This window comes from Petaurus breviceps, unplaced genomic scaffold (assembly GCF_028583685.1).
Source record: "Petaurus breviceps papuanus isolate PSGF00001 unplaced genomic scaffold, PetGlider_PUasm1.0 551, whole genome shotgun sequence".
Taxonomy (NCBI): Eukaryota; Metazoa; Chordata; class Mammalia; order Diprotodontia; family Petauridae; genus Petaurus; species Petaurus breviceps.
In genome coordinates, this window is record NW_027186372.1 from 9,683,718 (window position 1) to 9,706,876 (window position 23,159).

General features: G+C 37.7%; 1 protein-coding gene across 1 annotated transcript in view; it reads right to left on the minus strand.

Annotated features, from left to right (window-relative positions):
- The window catches only part of RANBP17 (RAN binding protein 17), a 350,044-nt gene that overhangs the window by 305,158 nt on the left and 21,727 nt on the right, over positions 1-23,159 (minus strand). The window contains exons 4-5 of the mRNA XM_069102382.1: positions 13,527-13,693; positions 1,430-1,495 (exon numbers count right to left, since the gene is read on the minus strand). Of these exons, the coding sequence (XP_068958483.1) occupies positions 1,430-1,495; positions 13,527-13,693 (233 nt within the window). The remainder of the gene's footprint in view (positions 1-1,429; positions 1,496-13,526; positions 13,694-23,159) is intronic.

The following is a 23,159-nucleotide window of genomic DNA, read 5'->3' on the forward strand; positions in this document are numbered from 1 at the left end:
AACCATTTTTATTAACAACCCATTTCCTATAAACTGCTTTAGTTGGAGAATAAAATACATAGTATCACATGATAAAAGACTACTTGCTTAGTGATAGCTCCACAGAAACCTGAATGCCTAGTGTGATATTTCTATCACTAGGAGAAGAAACATGATGGAAGGAACATTATACACACAGCCAGAAAACCTATGTCAAGCCTCTTCTGTGCTACCTACTCTTTGACCCCAGGTGAGTCATTTACCTTCATTGTTTCCTTCACCATTTCTTCATATGTAAAATGGGGGAAAATATTTTTACCATATCCCTCATAAGTTGGTTGTGTGCTGAATGCTTTGAAATGAACTGAATTATTGAAATATCCATCAACAACAGCCACAACAACTGTCACTAAACTCTGTTACCTGCTTTATGTTGTAAGGCACTATCTGATCTTGCTGTGCTAGATAACGGAATAGGAAACAGAAACAAGAAGAGTTTTAAAATACTCAGAAAAACTGTGGCAGCTGTGTGGCCCTGGGCAAGAAGGCTAGACAAGCATCAGCTTTCTGGTGGGTCAATTTCCCCACCTAGAAAACAAGGTCATCTTCAGGATAGAATCCATTATTTGTTTTAAAACCAGAATGACCACTACCAATTTTAGCATTTTTTTTTTACTAATGTGGGATAGTTTTCTAACATCTAGGTCAGTCTAAGAAAAAATATAGCAAAGTCATTTGGTTGTGGTTCCAGAGACACAGGCTTCCTACTTCACTACAAAGAGACTTCTGGACTACAGAAATGGCCCTAGGCGACATTCTCTTTAGGAGCCCAATCATTCCTATGTCACATTGCTACCTTCCCTTTTGTTAGGAGATGATTTTCTATGAAGCCCGACTCTTGCTTTTGTTCATGGTATAACCAATGTAACAGCAGAAGCAGTAGGAGCAGGTGACAGCAGCTCAGCTGCAGGGTGGACAGCCCTGCCTGGACGTGGCACTATTCCAAGTGGCCTGTGCTTTGATCAGCCCTGCTGGGCGAGCATTGTTGAGAATCAATTCACCAAAACCGTTTTCGCTTTTATTTGTACAAGAATAAGCAACATGGTGGTTTGCTTCTCTTGAGAATTTAATTTTCTTCTTATGGTTACTGTATTATTATATACAAAGAAGATAAAAGGATGCCCATGGGGCACTGACCATGGCTAATTCTGTGTTCTGGATAGTACCACATACTGTTGTTGATGTTTTCAATAATATTGAAACAGTCCCAATCTCTAATTGCATCACTCATTAAATAAACAAAAAATGTGATGTGAATACTCTGTCGTTTTCTGTTCACTAAAAACATCCTGACAAAGAGGGATGGAAAACGTTAGCCACAAATAAAGTCAACCAAGGAATATGACTATGAGAATAAGCTTGTAGTTCCCTTAAAAGGAAAAAAGCTTACCAGATTCATTTCTTGAGTCAATTCAGAGAGGATTATCACCCCTATTACATAATGGTCCATGGTACCCTTGGAAGAAAATAAATTACACATCTTAGTACGGGTAGAGATGAAGAGCTGATTCACCAATGTGTAAAACCGGGTAATGTTAACAAATGAAAGTTATATTTGGCACTGTACAACCCGTCTAGAAATACTGATCACAATATAGGAAATTTACTCGTAAGGATTTTACCAGACCCAGCACCAGAAAATTCAGATCCCTGAATTCTAGTTCTGTCTCCACCAGAATTTAGCTGAAGGGGACTTTGCTTCCCTGAACCTAAGGTAATATTAACTCTTTGCAGCTCTCATCGTTTATGATTCTGTTTTGAAAGCATATGGATTTGTAAGGGAAAAGCTGCATAAACAAAGGCACAGTGATAATCTACATATGTTTAGAGCACTCTGGACCCATATCAAACTCAACTTTAGAATAAGTCAGAACTAAGTTTAGTGTTTTAAACAGTCTTGTGACTGTGAATAAGGAAAATAAAATCACTTGAGCAACGTAGATGTGTTTGGAGGCTACTAAGATAGCTGTGTCCAATAAATAATTAATAAATAGTTTGGAAAATGAATTTAAGTTCCTGGATCTAATTCTGAATATTATTACTCAACCCTCTTCAGTATTATTAGCTCATGTACATTTATTTATAATATGCCTATAATCAAGGCATCTAAATTTCCATACATACTAGGGCAACTACATAGCTATCAAAAAGTAGAGAGTTTAACTGCTTCCATAACATTTTTAATTTAATCAGTTTTCAATTTAACCACAACTTCCTCCAAATCAAAATTTTTATTTTAAAAATGCATATCATTAATACAAGCGACCCACTGCAAATTCACAGTAAAAGCATATATATAATAAATATAAAATTCAATTACAGCAAAAGCATGAAAATCACTGCTAACACTGATAATATACTTTTCAGAAAATTGATAGGCTTTACTTAGTCATTCTACAATGACAATATAAATTACCTTTGGGCAAAAGAAACAATACACAGTCCTAGGACTTTTGAAGTTTAAATTAAACCTCCAACCATTCTTGACATATGAAAGCAGATATTATCTACTACAGGCAACCAAAGAGTAAAGCACAACCTTAAGTGAATCTAATCCTCTAACTGATACTTCCCAGGACAGCGCTATGTCATTCATTCAGAAGGTGGGAGCTTAATGACCATTCTGTGATAATGCTGACAGGATGGGGCTACTGGCTGAAAAAAAGGTGCATGAGAGAGTACTCCTAGCTGTCATAACTACTGAACGCTATCAGGGTGACTATTCAGAAAAATTGTGATCAGCACTTCAGTCGACGGGCACACTTCTCAGCTGCTGAAAAGTGAACTGGAAAAATAGGCTTTAGTTTTTACATTCTCTTTGAAACGAGGAACTACCTTTGTCTTTTAAAGGAGAATAACTCCACTGGTTGCTTTTATACATCTGGGAACAGCATTCTGGAGCTTTTTGTAATTTTGGATAAACACTGTCAACGAGGACCTATTTTATTACTCAAGTTGTAAGTGTCAAAGTTCATCCTTCTCTAACAAAACTGAAATTCTGTCTTTGGTGTCATAACACTCACTTTACTGAATGATAACCAAAATAAGGGCTAGAATTCCTAGGATCCTAGGCTTGGGGAGCTGGAAGAAAACTCAGAGATTATGTGGTCTAATTATATTTTTTAAACGAAGAAACCTAGACCTCGAAAAGTATCTGATTCATTGCTCAGGGTCAGACAAGTTTGACAGAAAAAGAATTTTTAAAAAATTATTTTGAACAAATACAAGAAGACCAAAAAAGAGAACATTTCCATGTACACAGCACAATGTAAAAAGATTATTCAATGTAAGACCATGAATTTCCATTTCACAGTTTACTTTTTTAAAAAACGATGTAATAAATACTACATATAACTTTCAAAGCTACCCTGCTTTTCTGTGCTTCCTTCTAAGTTTTCTTTTGTTTTCTGTTGTGTGCTTTTAAGTTTTTTCTCCCTTCCCACCTTCATAGTTCCTTCATAGTTGATTTGAGTATTTATAATACTCAAAATTACTTAGTTGTTTAAAGTTATTCTTAGAACATCACGGCTGTTACTATGGACAATATTCTTGATTCTGTTCATTTCACTCTTCATTATTTCATGTAAGTATTTTTATAATTTTCTAAAATAAACCAGCTAATTATTTCTTACAGTATAGTAGTATTCCATCACAATCATATACCACAACTTATTTAGCCATTCACCAACTGACAGGAATCCCCTTAATTTTCAGTTCTTTGCCACCACCAAAGAGAGCTGCTATAAATATGTTAGAGCATATAAGTTCTTTTCCTTTTTCCCTAATCACCTTGGAAACAAATCTAATAGTAGCATTGCTGGGTCAAAGGGTAGATATAGTTTTATAACTTTTAGGGTATAATTCCAGATTGCTCTCCAAAATTCTTGGATCAGTGCACAGTACACCCAACAGCGAATTAGTGTCCCAATTTTAAGACATCTCCTCCAATATTTGTCGCTTTCCCCTTTTATTGTTTTAGCCAATCTGATAGGTGTAAGATACTATCTCAAAGTTGATTTAATTTGCATTTCTTTAATCAATAGTGATTTAGAGCATTTTTTCATATGACTACATATAGTTTTGATTTCTTCTTTAAAAAAAACTGCCTGTTCATATCTTTTGACCATTTATCAAGTGGGGAATGCTTTGCATTCTTATAAATATGATGAAGTTTTTATATATTTGAGATGATATTTATCTGAGAAACTATCAATAAAAATTTTCTCCCAATTTCCTGTTTTCTGTCTAATATTTATTCTATTTTTTTATTTGAACAAACTTGTTTTAATTCAATGTAATCAAAATTATCCATTTTATATCTCACAATGCTCTTTCTCTTATTTATTCATAAAATGTTCCCTATTTTTAATTTTTATAGGTAACTTGTTCCATGTTCTTCTAATTTTCTAATGTGATCCTGCTTTATATCTAGGTTGTATATCCATTTTGACCATATCTTGGTAAATGGTAGAAGATATTGGTCTATGCCCAATTACTAACAGACTGTTTTCTAGATCTCCCAACAATTTTTTAGACCAAATAATGAATTCTTATCCCAAAAGCTTAAATCTTTACATTTATTGAACACAATATTATCATATAATAACTTGCTACTTTGTATTATATGTCTACTCTGTTCCACTGATTTACCTTTCTACCTGTACCTGATACTTTTGCTAATTATTGTCTTATCACTTACGATCTTGCACTGCTAACTGTCCTTCCATTTATAGTTTTTTCATTAATTCCTTTGATATTCTTGATTTTTTGTTCTTCCAAATGAATTTATTCTTTACCTATTATTTCAAATAATTTATTTAATATTGGAATTTTCTAGCTCAGTAAAATAATTTTTTGTTTAGGTAAAATTGTCATTTTTATTTTAGTGGCTCTGCCTACCCACAAGCAATGAATATTTCTCGAATTATTTAGATCTGACTTTTTTTGCATAAAAAGTGTTTTGTAATTATGTTCACTGGATTCCTGGATTTGTTTTGGTAGGTATACTGTCAGGTATTTTATACTCCATAGTCATTTTAAATGTGTTATCTCTTACTTGCAAGGTTTTGTTGGTGATATATAGAAATGCTGATGACTTATATGGATTTATTTTATGTCCTGCTACTTCACTAAAATTAGTTTCCACTAACTTTTTAGTTGAATCTTTAAGATTTTCCAAGTATATCATCATATCATATGCAAAAAGGGATAGTTTTATTGCCTCATTGGCCCATTCTAATTTCTTTAATTTCTTTTTCCTATTTTATTGTTATTGCTAACATTTCTAATACAATACTCAATAAACTAGTAACAATGGGCATCCTTGTTTCACTTCTGATCTTACTGGGAAGGCTTCTAGCTTGTCTCCATAACAAATAACACTTGTTAATGGTTTTAGGTAGATGTATTTTTTCATTTTAAGGAAAAACTCATTTATGCCTATGCTTTCAAGGGTTTTTAATAGGAATGAGTGTTGCATTTTATCAAAAACTTTTTGGGGGCGGAGCCAAGATGGCGGAGTAGAAGCAGGATTTCCCCGCCGCTCTGGCGTCCACCTTTCCCAATCCATGTAAAAAGGGGACTCTAAACAAACTTTGGAGCGGCAGAACCCACAAAATGACACAGAGATTCTAACCTCCCACTGAGGACAGCCCGGCAGGCCAGCAGGAATCTAGCGCAGTGCTCTGGGAGCTGAGCCCAGCACCAAGCCTAGGATTTAGTCCCAGGGCGGGCCTGACCAGCCGCGGCCTGAAGGACTCCAGATCAGCAGCAGCTGTGGCAGTTTCCAGATTTATCAACACATAGATGCCAAGGACAAGGTGAGAGGCCAGTGCAGTCTGGACTTTGGGACCAGTAAGTGGGAGTGCGTGGCTTTTACCCCTGGGGCGAGAAGTTGCTGAGACACCAGCACAGTCAGCCAGCGACATCCTGGCCTGCAGAGTGTAGGGGGAGCAAGAACCAGTCTGAGGGGTAATCACTCTTGCTTTAACCTGCTTGGATCTGGATTACAGTCTAGGGTGGAGGTCCTAGGGTGTGTGTCCAGCTTGCCAGAGCATGTGAGACTTCAGAGAGGGCACCCATTTAATACCTCCAGCAGTTGAGAAAACCCCAGCATTTGGGACGAAAGCTCCCTGTCGGGTGGCAGAGTCCTACTGTGGCAAAAAGCCCAAAAGTTAAGTAATTAAGTGGCAAAATGAGCAGGCAAAAGAAACAAAGCAGACAGAACATTCCAACATTACACTCCTATTTTGGGGACAAGAAGGAGCAAGGCATGGAACAGGAGGAAAACAGTGAAGTCAGAACTCCTGCACCAAAACCTTCAAAGGAAAATACAAGCTGGTTTACAGGTCATAGAGGACCTTAAGAAGCAGATAAGAGAAGTGGAGGAAAAATTGGGAAGAGAAATGAGAACAATGCAAGAAAATTATGAATTGAGAGTCAACAGCCTGACTGAGGAAAATAATACCTTAAAAAACAGACTGACTCAAATGGCAAAGGAAGCTCAAAAAGGAAATGAGGAGAAGAATGCCTTAAAAAGCCGAATTTGCCAGATGGAAAAAGAAAAAAAGCTCAATGAGGAGAATCATTGCTTCAGAATTAGAATGGAAAAAATGGAAGCTAATGACTTTATGAGAAATCAAGATGCTGTTAAACAGATCCAAACAAATGAAAGAATAGAAGGCAATGTGAAATATCTCATGGGAAAAACCACTGACCTCGAAAATAGATCCAGGAGAGAGAATTTAAAAATTATTGGACTAACTGAAAGCCATGACCAAAGTAAGAACCTAGAAAGCATCCTCCAGGAAGTTCTCAAAGAAAACTGCCCTGATGTTTTAGTACCAGAGGGCAAAACAGAGGTTGAAAGAATCCACCGATCACCTCCTGAAAAAGATCCCAAAAAGAAAACTCCTAGGAATTAATAATTATAGCCAGGTTCCGGAATTCCCAGTATTACAAGCAGCCAGGAAGAAACAATTTGAATATTGTGGAAAAACAGTCAGGATAACCCAGGATCTGGCAGCTTCTACACTGAGTGATTGAAGGGCTTGGAATGTGATATTCCGGAGGTCAAGGGAGCTGGGATTAAAACCAAGAGTCACCTACCCAGCAAAACTGAGTATCATGTTTCAGGGGAAAATATGGAATAGAGGACTTTCAGGCATTCTTGCTGAAAAAACCAGAGCTGAATAGAAAATTTGACATTCAGATATAAGAAGTAAGAGAAGCATGAGAAGGTAAACAGGGAAAAGAAATCATAAGGAACTTATCAAAGTTGAACTATTAACATTCCTACATGGAAAAACAATAATTGTAACTTATGAAACTTTTCTCAGTAGTTGAAGGGAATAGAAATATATATATATGTCTATATATGAGGGTATATAGGCATATTAATACATATGTGAATGTGTGTATATATGTTTACAGGTATACATAGAGGGCACAGGACCAATTTAACAGGAAGGGATGATACTTAAAAGGTGAAATTAAGAGGTGAGAGGAATATAATGAGAGGATATGGGGAGAGACAGATTGGGGTAAACTATCTCATACAGAAGAGGCAAGGGAAAATGATTACAATGGAAGGGAAGAATAGGAAGGCAAAAGGGAATGGGTCAACCTTATTCCCATTGAATCTGGCTTGAGGAGAGAGTGAAATACACACTAAATAGGGTATCTCACCCTCCAGGAGAATGGGGGGGGGGGGGGGTTGAGGGGAGGAAGGATGGAGGGGGGGGGGGGTGGGGGGGGAGGGAAGTTGGAAGCACCCACTTTTGAAAAGGGATGGGATTCAGGGTAAAGAGTGGATCAGGTGGGAGGTGGGATGGGAGGGAGGGAAATGTAGTCAGTCTTTTACAATATAACTACTATGTTGTTGTTTTGCATTAGCCACACATGTACAACCTCTACTGAACTGCTTGTCTTCCCAGTGGCGGTGAGTGACAGGGAAGGAAGGGAATGAATCTGGAATTGGAAGCTTTAAAATAAAATATTCAAATATATATATATATGTGTGTGTGTGTGTGTGTGTGTATACTATTATTAATACCATCTTACATGTAATTGGGGAAATAAGATATATAGGTACTGAGACAGAGATCCACTGGAAAAGTCGAAAGGGGTATGGGAGAAAATATGGGAGAGAGCAGATTGGGGGAAGGGATATCCTGTGAGACTGCTATTTTGGGGCGGTGGGTAGGGGAAAAACAGGGAGAAAATTTGTAACTCAAATCTGACGGAAACGGATGATGTTAATCTCAAGTTAATAAAGCATTTAAAAAAATTAAATAAATTTAAAAAAAAGAAAACAAACAAAAAATATTTTCTCAGGGACAAAAAAAACTTTTCCTATATCTGTTGATATAATCACATGATTTTTGTTACTTTTGTTATTGATATAATCAATTGTGTTAATAGTTTTCCTTATGTTAAACCATTCCTGCATTCCTGGTATAAATCCCACTTGGACACAATGTATAATCTTGGTAATATATTGTTGTAGTCTCCTAGGTAATTATTTTATTTAGGATTTCTGTATCCATATTAATTAATATATTTTGTCTAGAATTTTCTTTCTTTTTTTTGCTCTTTCTCGTTTAGGTATCAGTACATATTTATTTCAAAAAAATGAGTTAGAAATCCTTCTTTACCTATTATTCCAAATAATTTATTTAAAATTGGAATTAGTTGATCTTTAAATATTTGGTAGAATTCATTTGTAAATCTATCTGATCCTGATTATTTTTTTTTTCTTAGGAAGCTCATTTATGGCCTGTTCAATTTGTCTAAAATAGGTTTATTTAGATATTCTATTTCCTGTTCTGTTAATCTAGGCAGTTTATATTTTTGTAAACATTATTTCATTTCACTTAAATTGTTAAATTTATTGGCATATAACTCAGAAAAATAAATCCTTATAATTACTTTGATTTCATTTTAATTAGTGGTATATTTACCTCTTCATTTTTAATACTAGTGATCTGGTTTCCTTCTCTCTTTAAAATCTTATTGACCAATGATTTCTCTATTTTATTGTTTTTCTTTAAAACCAACTCCAAAACCAAACCAATGGTTTTCTTGCACGCAATTTTACTGATCTCACCCTTAATTTTAAAGATTTCCAATTTGGTGCTTAAGTGGAGAATTTTAATTTGCTCTTTTTCTAGTTTTCTTAATTGCATACTCAATGCATTGGTCTGTTCTTTCTCTATTTTATTAATATAATAAGCATTTAGAGATATAATTTTTCCTCTGATTACTGCGTTTGCTGCATCCCACAAGTTTTGATACATTGTCTCATTACTGTTATTTTCTTTAATGAAATTGTTTCTATGATATGTTCTTTTTTTATTTTTTATTTCTTTAAGCAATTGGGGTTAAGTAACTTGCTAAAGGTTACACACCCAGTTATTTCTGTGTGTGGTGCTAAGTATCTGAGCCCAGATTCGATCCCCGGGTTGGTGCTCTTACTCGCTGAGCCAGCTGGCCGCCCCTAAGCAATTGGGGTTAAGTAACTTGTTCAAGGTTACATGGCCAGGTGTTTCTGGGTGGGTGCTAAGTGTATGAGCCTGGATTTGATCCCCACATCATCCCGACACTGGGGCCGGTGCTCTTACTCGCTGTGCTACCTGGCTGCCCCTATGATTTGTTCTTTAACCCACTCATTCTTTAAGGTTAAGTTTTTTAGTCTCCAATTAGTTTTTAATCTGTATTTCCATGGTCCCTTATTGAATATAATTTTTATAGCACTATGATCTGAAAAGGATGTATTTCTGCACTTAACTGTATAGTTTTTATGCCCTAATATATGGTAAATTTTTGTAAAGGCACCATATATAGCTGAAAAAAAAGGTGAATTTCTTCCTAGTAGCATTCAGATCTCTCCAGATATCTATCATATCTAGCTTATCTAGGATTCTATTTACCACCATAATGTCTTTATTTATTTATTTATTTGGAGGGCAACTGGGATTGAGTGACTTGCCCAAGGTCACATGGCTAGTTTTTGTGTTAAGTATCTGAGGCCGGATTTGAACTGAGGTCCTCCTGACTCCAGAGTCAGTGCTGTATTTACTGTGCTCCTACTAGCCGCTCCTTTATTTATTTCTGGGGTTAGATTTATTTAATTCTGAGAGGGGAGAGTTATAGTATTACTATCTATTTCCACTTGTAATTCATTTAATTTTACCTTCAAAAATTTAGATGCTACATATAGCATTTGATGTATATAGGTTTAGTATTGATATTGCTCCATTTTTATGGTCCCTTTTATCATAACATAATTTCCCTGTTTATCTCTTTTAATTAAGTCTATTTTAGATTTAACTTTGTCTGAGATCATGATAGCTAACCTGCTTTTTTTTTACCTCAGTTGAAGCATAATAAATTTTACTTCAGCCTTTATTTTAACTGTTATTGTATTTCTCATTTTAAAATGTATTTCTTATAAACAACATATTGTTGGATTCTGATTTTTAATCTATTCTGTAATTGGTGTCTGTTTTATGGGTGAGTTCATTCCATTCACATTCAAAGTTACAATTACTAGTTGTACATTTCCCTCCAATCTTTTTTCCTCACTCTCCCTTTTCCTTTTCACTCTCTCTTTTCCCCTATCCTTTCTCACAAGTCTGATTTACTTTAAACTACAACCCCCTTATCCATGCCCTTTTAAAGAACCCCTCCTCCCATATCTTCTCCCCTTACCCTTCTATTCCTTATATTATCTACTCCTGTAGGAATCCCTCTCATATCCTCTCCCCCCAAAGTCCCTCCCTTATTCTATCCATTTACCCTCCTGTTTCTTTATAAATTTAGAAGACTTTGATACCCTTCTAGAGCTATGTTTGTCCTTTTTTAATCCAGTTTACATGAGAAGCCTTCTATCTTCATATGCACTTTCAAACTACTCAAGCAACGACATTCCTAAGAGTTCAGATAACATTTTCTCATATAAGAAGTAAACAATTTCACCTTATTGAGTCCTTTATTATTTGTCTTAATGTTTACCTTATATTTTTCCTAGATGGCAAATTTTCCACTGAAGCACAAATATCTGAAAGTCTTTCAATTCATTAAATATCCTTTTTTTCATTCAGGATCATATTAAGCTTTGCTGGGTTAAGTTATTCTTGGGTGCAAACCAAGCTCCTTTGTTCTTCAAAATGCAAAGTTCTGGGCTCTTTGGTCTTTTAATGTAGAAGCTGCTAGATCTTATGTTATCCTGACTATAGTGTCATATTATTTAAATTGTTTTTTTCTCTTGTTTGTAGTATTTTCTCCTTAACTTGGGAGCTTCACAACTTGGCTATGATGTTCCTGTGAGTTTTCATCTTAGGATCTCTTTCAAAATGGTGATTAATGATTTTTTTTATATTTCTATTTTACCTTCTTACTCTAGAACTTTAGGGTAATTTTCCTTAATAATTTCTTGTAATATTCTATCTAGACTTTTTTTTACCATAACTTTCAAGTAGTCCAACAATTCTTAGATTGTGTCTCTCCAATCTGTTCTCTGGATTACTTGTTTTACTAATGGGTTTTTCATATTATTGTTTTCTGAGCTCTGTTTGGGGGTCCAACCTCAGACAATCCTCTCCACCTCAGCCACACTGTCACTGCAAAAGCCCTTGCTCCCTGTGGTCCCTCTTATGGCTGCAAACTTCAGCTCACCCCTTTGTCCCAGAAGAGTAAACAGGGCCTCTGCTCTCTTGGTAGCTCACAGGTAGCAGCAGCATCACCCCTCTGCTACAATGCTCACATAGCATGTGCTTTCTCCTCCTTGCCCACAGTGGTTCCTTGGACCAGGTGTGATCAACACAACTGGGTCTGGCATTCTGCCACAGTGAAGGATCCTTCAATCTTTCCCAACTCAGCTGCCTGACCTCTTCCACCCCACCCCCTACACACTGCTTTGACGTGAAAGTTCCAGGAGCCAAGAAAGCAGCCTGACTCAGCTGAACCCAGAGCTTGTTGTTTGATTCAATGGAGTCTACCTGGAGGTGTTTGCCCTATGATCAGCCAAACCTTCCCCCCTGAAGGTTAGGTCTTTCTTAAGGACCTTAAGCTGGTTTAAGGAGGACAACTCCATTAGCCTGGCTTTTAATTATTTCTGCTGCTCAAACATCACTTTGAGGCAATATTTTATCTTGTTTGTGGGAGAATTTTGGAAAGTCCAGTATTTCCCATCCTATTATGTTATCTTCCCAGAACCCTCTCAGAAAAAGAATTTGAAGTTACATTTCCTGTCTCAAATAAAAAATTCTTTACACAGTACATTTATTACTAAGGTGCATCAGATGACCAACAATTGGGATTAAGGCTTAAAAATGGGAAGTAGTTTGGCCTACTGTAATGAGAATGAGATTCTGAAGATTTTCCCTGCCTCTTAATAGACCCAGGGGGAAGTCTGAAGACCTCCCCTGCTTTGAAAGTAAACTCTGCCCCTTGATAGGCTGAATGTAATCACAAGGAGCCTGTGATGGAGGGAATTTGTTGAAGGGTGCAGCAGAGCTCACAGGAAGCTTCTCTGCTATGAAGATAAACTCTACCTCTCAGTAGGCTGAATGTAGTCACATAGAGCCTGTGGTAGGAGGAGTTTTGCAGAAGGGAAGAAGAACCCACAGAAAGCTGGTTCAGAGCTAGCCAGACTCTGGGGGATAAAGGAGCTCAGGCAAGGAGATAGCAAGGTTTGTGAGTAAATATTGATTTTGTATTGGTTTGTGGGAAGGCTGAAGGATGCTGTGATTCTCAGTGTTATTATGGCTTTTGAATATCTTTGGTACTATAATGCAATCGGCTTACTGGTTTTGGGATTCTGTTTTCTGGTGTCTAAATAAATGATGCAGTTCTATTCTCTATCTGGAGAATCTGGTATAATTTGTGATCGAACATCATGCGATACGTGTAGTCATGGTCTTTATTGTGATCGTGGGCGCTGTAAATATTGCACTGGTGTTACACCTACTTAAAAAAAACTTTTCAAGGTTTTTTGTCTTTTTAAAGGTATCAATGTATATAATAGAAAGAACACTGGCTATGGAATTACAGGAGCTGTATTCAAAATCTGCCTCTGATACCCTCTGCATAACCTTTGGCAAGTCACTTAACTTCTCTGGGCCTTAGTTTCCTCATCTGTAAAGTAAAGGTATCAGACTAGCTTGCCTTTGAGATCCTTTTCAGCTCTAAACCTAAGGTCATATGACTTTATTATCAGTCATCCTCAGAACATATTTTCCCAATAGATATTATCATCTACATTTTACATTTACGTTTAAAATATCACCTACATTTTAAATTTATATTTAAAATAAATAAACATTTTAAATTATACTGAATATTAAAACTGTTAATTTTTATATACTCTTCTCTGGTTTGTAAAGTTGAAAACCCACATTTACTAACTATAGAAAAAAAGAACACTGCACAGAAACAACCATGATTAACCCAGTAGTATAAAATATATACAAAGAATGAGTTCTTACCTGTAGAAACTTTTTTACATCAGCAATAATGTCTCTGAAAACAAATTCATCTTTGTGAACCTCAAACCATCCTAACTTGGTAATTTTAGCAATGACTTGAACAAGAGCTTGAATGACAAAGGGAGCCAATTTGGGTCGGGATGCTATGTAGTTCAGAATATAATTCCCTGTAAAGAAAATATTCTTCATCATTATTAGGATTTTTCAGCACCATACATTTCAGCAATCATGCTACTACCAAAACTGAATATCTCATGACAAGTTTTCCAGTGAAAAATAACAGTATTTTTTCCCTTCAGACATTGCATTTCCAATCATCTTTTATTTCAATGGATAGACATAATGAAAGACAATTTAATTTTCCTAAATATAAAGCAAATCTATTTTGTTTACTATATATATATATATATTTTTTTTTAAAGCAATCGGGGTTAAGTAACTTGCTCAAGGTTACACGGCCAGTTATTTCTGGTTGTGGTGCTAAGTATCTGAGCCCAGATTCTATCCCCAGGTCATCCCGACACTGGAGCTGGTGCTTTTACTCGCTGTGCTACCTGGCCGCCCCCTACTATTTATATTTTTATTTGACCTCCTAAAATTATTTTACTTAGTTCAGGGGGTTTGAAATTGCTAATGGAATGAATGTTTAGCAGGCAGTGCATCATTAGAACGATTAAAGTAGAGAAAGGTAGAAATATAGGGAGTTATGGTCATATAGGGGAATAGTACAGTTTCTAATTATGGGAGTGGGAAACTTGTGGGAAATGGTAAAATCTAGGTGTATTTGACATCTTTGTGTGACTAAGGTAGAATAAAAAGGGACTTAAGAAAGCTGAGGAACTGGAAGGTTAGGGAATTTGAGGGAACCTCTATGTAGATACTAAAGTTCCCTAGTACTTTTAGTTAAAAGTGCTAGGGAACTTTCATATCTATACAGATGCCTCTAGTATAAAGGGTAGGAACTGAGGGGGGGAAGGAAATAGTGAGCCAAACTCCTTGAGAAAGGAGGGATTCTGAGGTGCCATCTCATAACCCAGACTGGCAAAGCTGACAAAAAAAGAAAATGATAGATGTTGGAGTCTCTTTTAAGTCTAAGCATTTTCAATAAGCTATCCCACGTTCCTGTAATTCTCTCTCAATGGTAACTTTGGAGAGAGCAGTTTCAATTGCATTATGAAGTTTGAAGCCATATAGCAGAGGGTTTAAAAGATAATGAGAGAAGAGGAAGGAAAAGTAGCTAGTGCAGTGTACATCTCAAGGGATTTAGTCAAGAAGGGGAGGAGAGATATAGGACAATTAACTACAGGAATCAAGTGAAAGTTTGTTAAGATACAGGCATGCTGGTCAGCAGCAGAGAAAGAGCTAATAGACAGGAAGAAACTGAAATATGAAAGAGGGAGGATTATAGGAAGTATCTGCTGGAGAATCAGGAGGGGATGAGATCAAGAATTAGTAAATAAACACTTACTAAGCACCTACTCTGTGCCAAGCACTGTGCTAAATGCTAGGATACAGAGGCAAAAGACCCTTCTCTCGAGGACCTCTCAGTCTAATGGGGCGACAACACATAAATAGCTACAAACAATCAATATACAGTAAAAATAAGAAATAATTAAAAGGAAGGCACTAGAATTAAAAGGGATTGGAAAAGCTTCCTGTAGAAGAGAGATTTAAGTTGGGCCTTGAAAAAAGTCAGGGAGGTAAGTTAGCAAATATAAGACAAGAGAGCATTCTAGGCATGGAGGACAGTCTGAGAAAATGCCTGGAGCCAAGCAATGGTAGAATGTCTTATTCCTGGAACAAAAGGAGAGCAGTGACACTGGATCAAAGATTACATGGCAGGGAGTAAGGTGTAAGACTGGAAAAGCGGAGGGGTTGGGGTAGGAGTGGAGGGTGGGGTAAGGGACTGGGTAATAAAGAGCACTGAACACTAAACAGAAGACTTTGTATTTGATCCTAGAGGCAGTAGGGAGATTATTTTTTGAGTAGAAGGGTGACATAGTCATAACTAAGCCTTAGAAAAATCACTCTGGTAGCTGAATGGAGGCAGAGAGAGAATGAAGATAAGTGCTAGAAGAAGGATGAGAGAGGAGGCAATCTCCTGGAGATGGGATGAAATAAGATCATGAATGCAAGTGGGGAAGAAGCCTTGGTAAGGAGTAAGGTCACATCTTCGTGTGAGATGAGGGTGAAAGAGGAGATGGTGACACCTGATCCATATGAGATGAGGAAGAGAGGAGGAGAGGGAACTCGTGGAAAATGGCTTCAATTTTTTTGGTAAAATATGAAGCAAGGCTCTCAGCTAAGAGGGTGGGGGTAGGGAGAGCCATAGGAAGTTTGAGGAGAGAAGAAAAGCTTTGAAAGAGCTGTGGAGAGCAGGGTAGTGAGTTGATAAAGGAGGTGTAAGGATTGCCTAACCACAGTTGAGGTTGTATAACATAAATTTGTTGTGGAGCCAGTCAGAAAGGTTGCATGATTTTTTCAATCTTACTTTAGCAGTACAGGTTTAGGAGCAAAGGGAATGAATGGTGGGAATGAGCCGACAATGACGTGTGGCAAAGCACAATGAGTGAAATGATAAAGAGGAAAAGGATTCAAGAAAGGCCAGTATAGAGCTGAACTGGCTCATGAAGGGGAAGGGATCAATATGGGGATGAGAAGAGAGAATACTGACAAGTGATTCTTTAGATGTTACCTGAAGAATTAATTTTATCTTGGGCAGGAAAAGAGAAATTTTATATTTTATCTCTGTATTAGCAGAGCCAAATATATTACATGTGTTTCATTTTATGCCTCATAGAACATCCAACATATTTTGCTGGAGTTCAGTAAGTACTGACAATGATAAAGTGACAAAATAGCAATAATACCATCATTCATTCTGAGGTTTATATTTCTGTAACACAAACAGAAGTATAAAGCAAGACATACTAGGAAAAATTAAGGAAATACTCACAAATACAATGCTTTTTGTACCGGACAACCAGAGATATCAATGCTATGGCGCAAAGGAGTTAAATATGCAGTCAGAAGTCTGCATGTGACCCACAAAACTCCCAAGCAGGGCCCAAACCACATTAAAATGTAACTAGGAAATGGTTAACAAGATAAAAAATAAAACAAAACACAGAAAATATTAAGATATGGTTTTCTAAGTCACTGTGTGTCTGCAAGAATCCTTATATATGACTTAGGAGTCCCTATTTGTATTTTGGTTTGACATCTCTGCTCCAGGGAAGTCTGGATGTTCTAAGGCAGACTGGCACCTACTCTGCAGGTTATAGTCTCAGAAAGTTTCTCATACCTCTGAGTCATATTGCTCTGGATTATACAGCCTATATTATATGTTCACAAGAATGAGGACTAGACCTCTAATTATAGCAGATGCTTAATAAATATTAGTTGATTATATGATTAATATGTCAAAGATAGGATTTAAATCCATGTCTTACTGATTCTGATGAGAGCTCTATATCCACTATACCAGGCTATACCTTTAAAGTCAATTAAGATACATGAAATACAAGGGAAAATTCCTCAAAGTGAACAGAAAAAACTTTGTTAATCATAAGATTATCTACCTGCTACTACTACTTCCTTTGGCCCCCACAAACAAATCAAAAACACCCACAGAATCTTAGTGTCTTTTGAAAGGAACCTGACAGGTCAACCTACAACCCCTGTAGAAAAAATCCCTCTATAACATCCTTGACATGTGGTATAAGCCTATCTCTGCTTGACCTTTATCAGTAGTGGGGAGAACACTACTTGATAATCAATCAATCAATCAGCAAGTATTTATTAAGCAAAAATATTTACTGAGCAAATATTTAACAAACATTGTGCTGGGTACCTGTAATAGTAATGGCATTTAAAGATTCCCCTGTATTGGCCTGGTTTTTGGTTTGATTGTGTTAAAACCCAGAGCTTGTTAATCCCACCTGAGGGATGGACTTGTAGACGTGAAAAGAAAGTCCTGAACTAGGAGGAGCTGGTGACGTAGATTTGGAGAGACACGAGAGAGAGGCAGAAGAACTTTTTGGAAGCAGCACCTTTGGAGGCAGAGACAGACTGAGAGGATTGCTGAGGGCCACTTTGAATTGCCCTGGACTTTTGAGACCTGCCCCCGGAGCTGCCAAGGACTGAGGAGACATGGCTGTTTTGCTGGTACTTTGTCTGTTTTGATGTTGTTTTGCCAGATTTGTACACTGGTGAAAGACAGTCCTGTTGTTGAAGAAATTCTGGAACCTGGCTGTTGGTTAAGAGCTCCTGAGACTGTCCTGCAAACAGAGAGTGAATACTGTCCACTGGTGAAGGACAGTGCTGTTGTTGCAGGGGTCTCAGAAGCCACAAAATGACACAGAGAAGCTAACCTCCCGCTGAGGACAGCCCGGCAGGTGCCGGCAAGAATCGGCCAGCACAGCACTCTCAGAGCTGAGCGTAAGGCAGAGGATTTAGCCCCAGGTCAGGCCTGACCAGCCGCAGCCGGAGGGACTCCAGAACACCAGCAGCTGTGGCCGTTTCCAGATTTATCAACACATAGATGCGAAGGACAAAGTGAGAGGTCAGTGCAGTTTGGACTTTGGGACCAGTAAGTGGGAGTGCGTAGCTTTTGCCCCTGGGTGAGAAGCCGCTGAGACGCTGGCACAGCCAGCCAGTGCCATGTGGCAGCTTCAGCTACTGGCCTGCAGAGTATAGGGGGACCAAGCACCAGTCTGAGGGGTAATCGAGCTTGCTTTAACCTCCTTGGATCTGGATTGCAGTCTAAGGTGGAGGTCCTGGGGTGTGTGTCCAGCTTGACAGAGCGTGTAGAAACCTCAGAGAGGGCACCCAGCTAATACCTCAGGCAGCTGAGAAAACCCCAGCATTTGAGACGAAAGCTCCCCTGTCTGGTGGCAGAGTCCTACTGTGGCAAAAAGCCCACGGGTCAAGTGACTGAGGGGCGACTTGACCAAAGGAAACAAAGCAGACAGAAGATTCCAACATTAGACTCCTAATTTGGGGACAAAAAGGAGCAAAGCATGGAACAGGAAGAAGACAGTGAAGTCAGAACTCCTGCACCAAAAGCCTCAAAACGAAAATACAAGCTGGTTACAGGCCATAGAGGACCTTAAGAAGCCGATAAGAGAAGTGGAGGAAAAATTAGGAAGAGAAATCAGAACGATGCAAGAAAATTATGAAATGAGAGTCAACAGCCTGACTGAGGAAAATCACACCTTGAAAAATAGACTAACTCAAATGGCAAAAGAGGCTCAAAAAAGCAATGAGGAGAAGAATGCCTTAAAAGGCCAAATTTGCCAGATGGAAAAAGAATCTCAAGAGCTCACTGAGGAGAATCATTACTTCAGAATTAGAGTGGAGCAAATGGAAGCTAATGACTTTATGAGAAATCAAGATGCTGTTAAACAGATCCAAACAAATGAAATAATAGAAGGCAATGTGAAATACGTCATGGGAAAAACCACTGACCTAGAAAATAGATCCAGGAGAGATAATTTAAAAATTATTGGACTACCTGAAAGCCATGATCAAAGTAAGAACCTAGAAAGCATCCTCCAGGAAGTTCTCAAAGAAAACTGCCCTGATGTTTTAGAAGCAGAGGGCAAAACAGAGGTTGAAAGAATCCACCGATCACCTCCTAAAAAAGATCCCAAAAAGAAAACTCCTAGGAATATTATAGCCAGGTTCTGGAATTCTCAGATTAAGGAGAGAATATTACAAGCAGCCAGGAAGAAACAATTTGAATATTGTGGAAACACAATAAGGATAACCCAGGATCTGGCAGCTTCTATACTGAGGAATCGAAGGACTTGGAATATGATATTCCGGAGGTCAAAGGAGCTGGGATTAAACCTAGAGTCACCTACCCAGCAAAACTGAGTATCATGTTTCAGGGGAAAATATGGTCATTCAGTGGAATAGAGGACTTTGAAGCATTCTTGCTGAAAAAACCAGAGTTGAATAGAAAATTTGACATTCAGGTACAAGAAGCAAGAGAAGCATGAGAAGGTAAACAGGGAAAAGGAATCATAAGGAACTTATCAAAGTTGAACTATTAACATTCCTACATGGAAAAACAATAATTGTAACTGATGAAATTTTTCTCACTATGAAAATAGTTGAAGGGAATAGAAATATATGTATACATATATACATATATATGGGTATATGGGCATATGAATACATATGTGAATGTGTATATATATGTTTACAGGTATACATAGATAGAGGGCACAAGACCCATTTAATGGGAAGGGATGATACTTAAAAGGTGAAATTAAGAGGTGAGAGGAATATAATGAGAGGAGATGGGGAGAGACAGATTGGGGGTAAACTATCTCATACAGAAGAGGCAAGGGAAGTTACAATGGAGGGGAAGAATAGGAAGGCAAAAGGGAATGGGTCAACCTTATTCCCATTGAATTTGGCTGGAGGAGGGAATGAAATACACACTAAATAGGGTATCTCACCCTATGGAAGAGTAGGGGGGAAGGGGATGAGAGGGGGGACAATAGAAGGGAGAGCAGGCTGGGGGGAGGGAAGTTAGAAGCACCCACTTTTGAAAAGGGACGGGATCAAAGCAGAGAATAGAACAAGTGGGAGGTGGGATAGGAGGGAGGGAAATATAGTCAGTCTTTTACAATATATCTAGTATGTTATTGTTTTGCATTAGCCACATATGACAACCTATATTGAACTGCTTACCTTTCCGGTAAGGGTGGGTGACAAGGGAGGAAGGGAATGAATCTGGAATTCAAAGTTTTAAAATCAAATGTTTAAATATATACATATACTATTATTAATACTATTTTACATGTAATTGGGAAATTAGATATATAGGCACTGGGGCATAGAAATCCACCATGCCCTACTGGAAAAGCAGAAAGGGGTATGGGAGAAAATATGGGAGAGAGCAGACTGGAGGAGGGGATATCCTGTGGGACTGCTATTTTGGGGCAATGGGTGGGGGAAAAACAGGGAGAAAATTTGTAACTCAAAATGTGGCGGAAATGAATGATGTAAATCAGAAGTTAATAAAGCATTTGAAAAATGGAAAAAAAATAAAATGGAATGGTTTTTAAAAAATCATATCATCTGCAAAAAAACAACAACAAAGTGCTAGAAACAAAAAGAGTGCCTAATGATTAGGGAATTACTCACTATTTGACAAAAAACTTCTGGGAAAATTGGAAAATAGTATGGTAGAAACTGGGCATAGATCAATGTCTGACACTGTACACCAAAATAAAGTCCAAATGGGTACATGATTTAGATATAAACAAATCAGGGAATCAAGAAATAGCTTACCTGACAGATTTATGGAGAATGGAGGAATTTATGACCAAACAAGTGATAGAGAACATTATGAAATGCAAAATGGATCATTTTGATTACATTAAATTGAAAAGGTTTTACACAAAGATAATGCAACCAAGATTAGGAGGGATGCATAAAACTTGGAAAGAATTTTTACAACTAGTGTGTCTGATGAAGGCCTCATTTCTAAAATATATAGAAAACTGAGTCAAATTTACAAGAATACAAATCATTCCCAATTGATAAATGGTCAAAGGATATGAACAGGCAGTTTTCAGAGGAAGAAATTAAAGTTATCTATAGACACAGGAAAAATATTCTAAATTACTACTGATTAGAGAAATGCAAATCAAAACAACTCTGAGGTACCACATCACACCTATCAGACTGGCTAACATGACAAAATAGGAAAATGGTAAATGTTGGAGAAGACACGGGAAAGCTGGAAGACTAATTCATTGTTGGTGGAGCTGTGAGCTGATCCAACTATGCTGGAGAGCAATTTGGAACTATGCCCAAAGGGCTATACAAATGTGCATACCCTTGTTCTCAAAGAGATCATAAAAATGGGAAAAGGACCCATATGTACAAAAATACTTATAGAAGCTCTTTTTGTGGTGGCTAAGAACTGGAAATTGAGGGGACACCCATCAATAGGGGAATGGCTGAACAAATTATGATATATGGATATAATGGAATACTATTGCACTATAAGAAATGATGAAAAGGAAGACTTCAGAAAATCCTGTTCAGACTTATATGAACGCGTGCTGAGTGAAATGAGCAGAACCAGAAGAACATTGTACACAGTTAACAGCCATAGTGTGCAATGATTGATTTTGATAGACTTAGCTCTTCTCAGCAATGCAAGGACCTAAAACAACTCCAAAGGACTCATGATGAAAAATGTCATCCACATCCATAGAAAGAACTATGGAATCTGAATGCAAAGCAAAACAGATTATTTTGTTTTTGTTCTGTTTTTTTTTCTTTCTCATGGTTTCTCTCATTCATTATAACTCTTCTATGCAACATAACTAATGTGAAAATGTGTTTAATAGGGATGTATGTGTAGAACCTATATTAGACTGCATGCTGTCTTAGGGAGGGGGGGAGAGAAAATAAAAAATCTTATGGAAGTTAATGTTAAAAAATAAACATAAATTAACAAATTGAAAAAAATCAAAATGGTTAGGGAATAGTTGCACAATTTAAATCAATGAAATGAAATATTAATGCAACAAAGGAAATGACAAATTGAAGAATTCAGAGGAAAAAGGGAAAAAAGGAAAAACTTATATGAAATGGTGCAGAATGTGAAAGCAAAGCCAAAAGATCAATATACACAACGAATACAATGTAAATAAAGTCAAAACTAAGACAGCAAATTGAGGTTAAATATAATGGGCAATGTTGGCACCATACTATCGAATTAAAACACATAACTAGTGTGTTAACAAACAGTAAATGAAAAAAGTGAAAAGTAACATGTACTATGAGTTATAATCATGTTACTATACAGTTTTACTTAAGTATCATTAAAAAGTATATTTTAGGAGGGCGGAGCCAAAATGGTGGAGGAGAAGCACAAACTTGGAGTGAGCTCCTGCTCCAATCACTGCCAACACATATAAAAAAATGACTCAATAAGTTTTAGCACTACAGAACCCACAAAGTGATAGAGAGAAACAAATCTCCTGCTGAAGGCAGCCTAGTAGTCCGACAGGAACGGTCCATCGCACCAAGCTGGGAGGCGAGTACAGTCCCACATGAGCCCTGTGGCTCTGGCCCTGGGGGGCAACCCTGACTAACAGCAGCAGGAACAGACTTCAAGAGAGTGAATCACTGGCAGCTGTGGCAGTTTCCTGACTTCTCAACCCATAACCACCAAAGACAAAGTAAAAGCTCAGTGTGCAACTGCTGGAACAGGGGGATGGAAGAGCAGGGTCCGGCCCCTGACTCTGGGTCAAGAAGGGGTGGAGTCACAATGGCTACAGATGCTGCTGTGTGGCTGCCTCCAGAGCTCCCAGCCTGCAGACTGTAGGAGGACCAAGCAACCATTCAGAGGGTAATTGCTCTTGCTTTAATCTGCTTGGATCTGGACAAGGTCTTGGGTGATAGTCCTGGGGTGTGTGGCCAGTGTGCCAGCACAGGTGGAGGCTTCAGAGAGGGCACTCTCCTAATAACTCTGGCAGCTGCAAAAACCCCCCATGATTTGAGACAAAGCTCTCTCCATTCTGAAAGCAGAGTTCTTCAGTAGCAAAGAGCTCAAAAGACAAGTAACTGACTGGCAAGATGAGCAAGCAAAGGAAACAT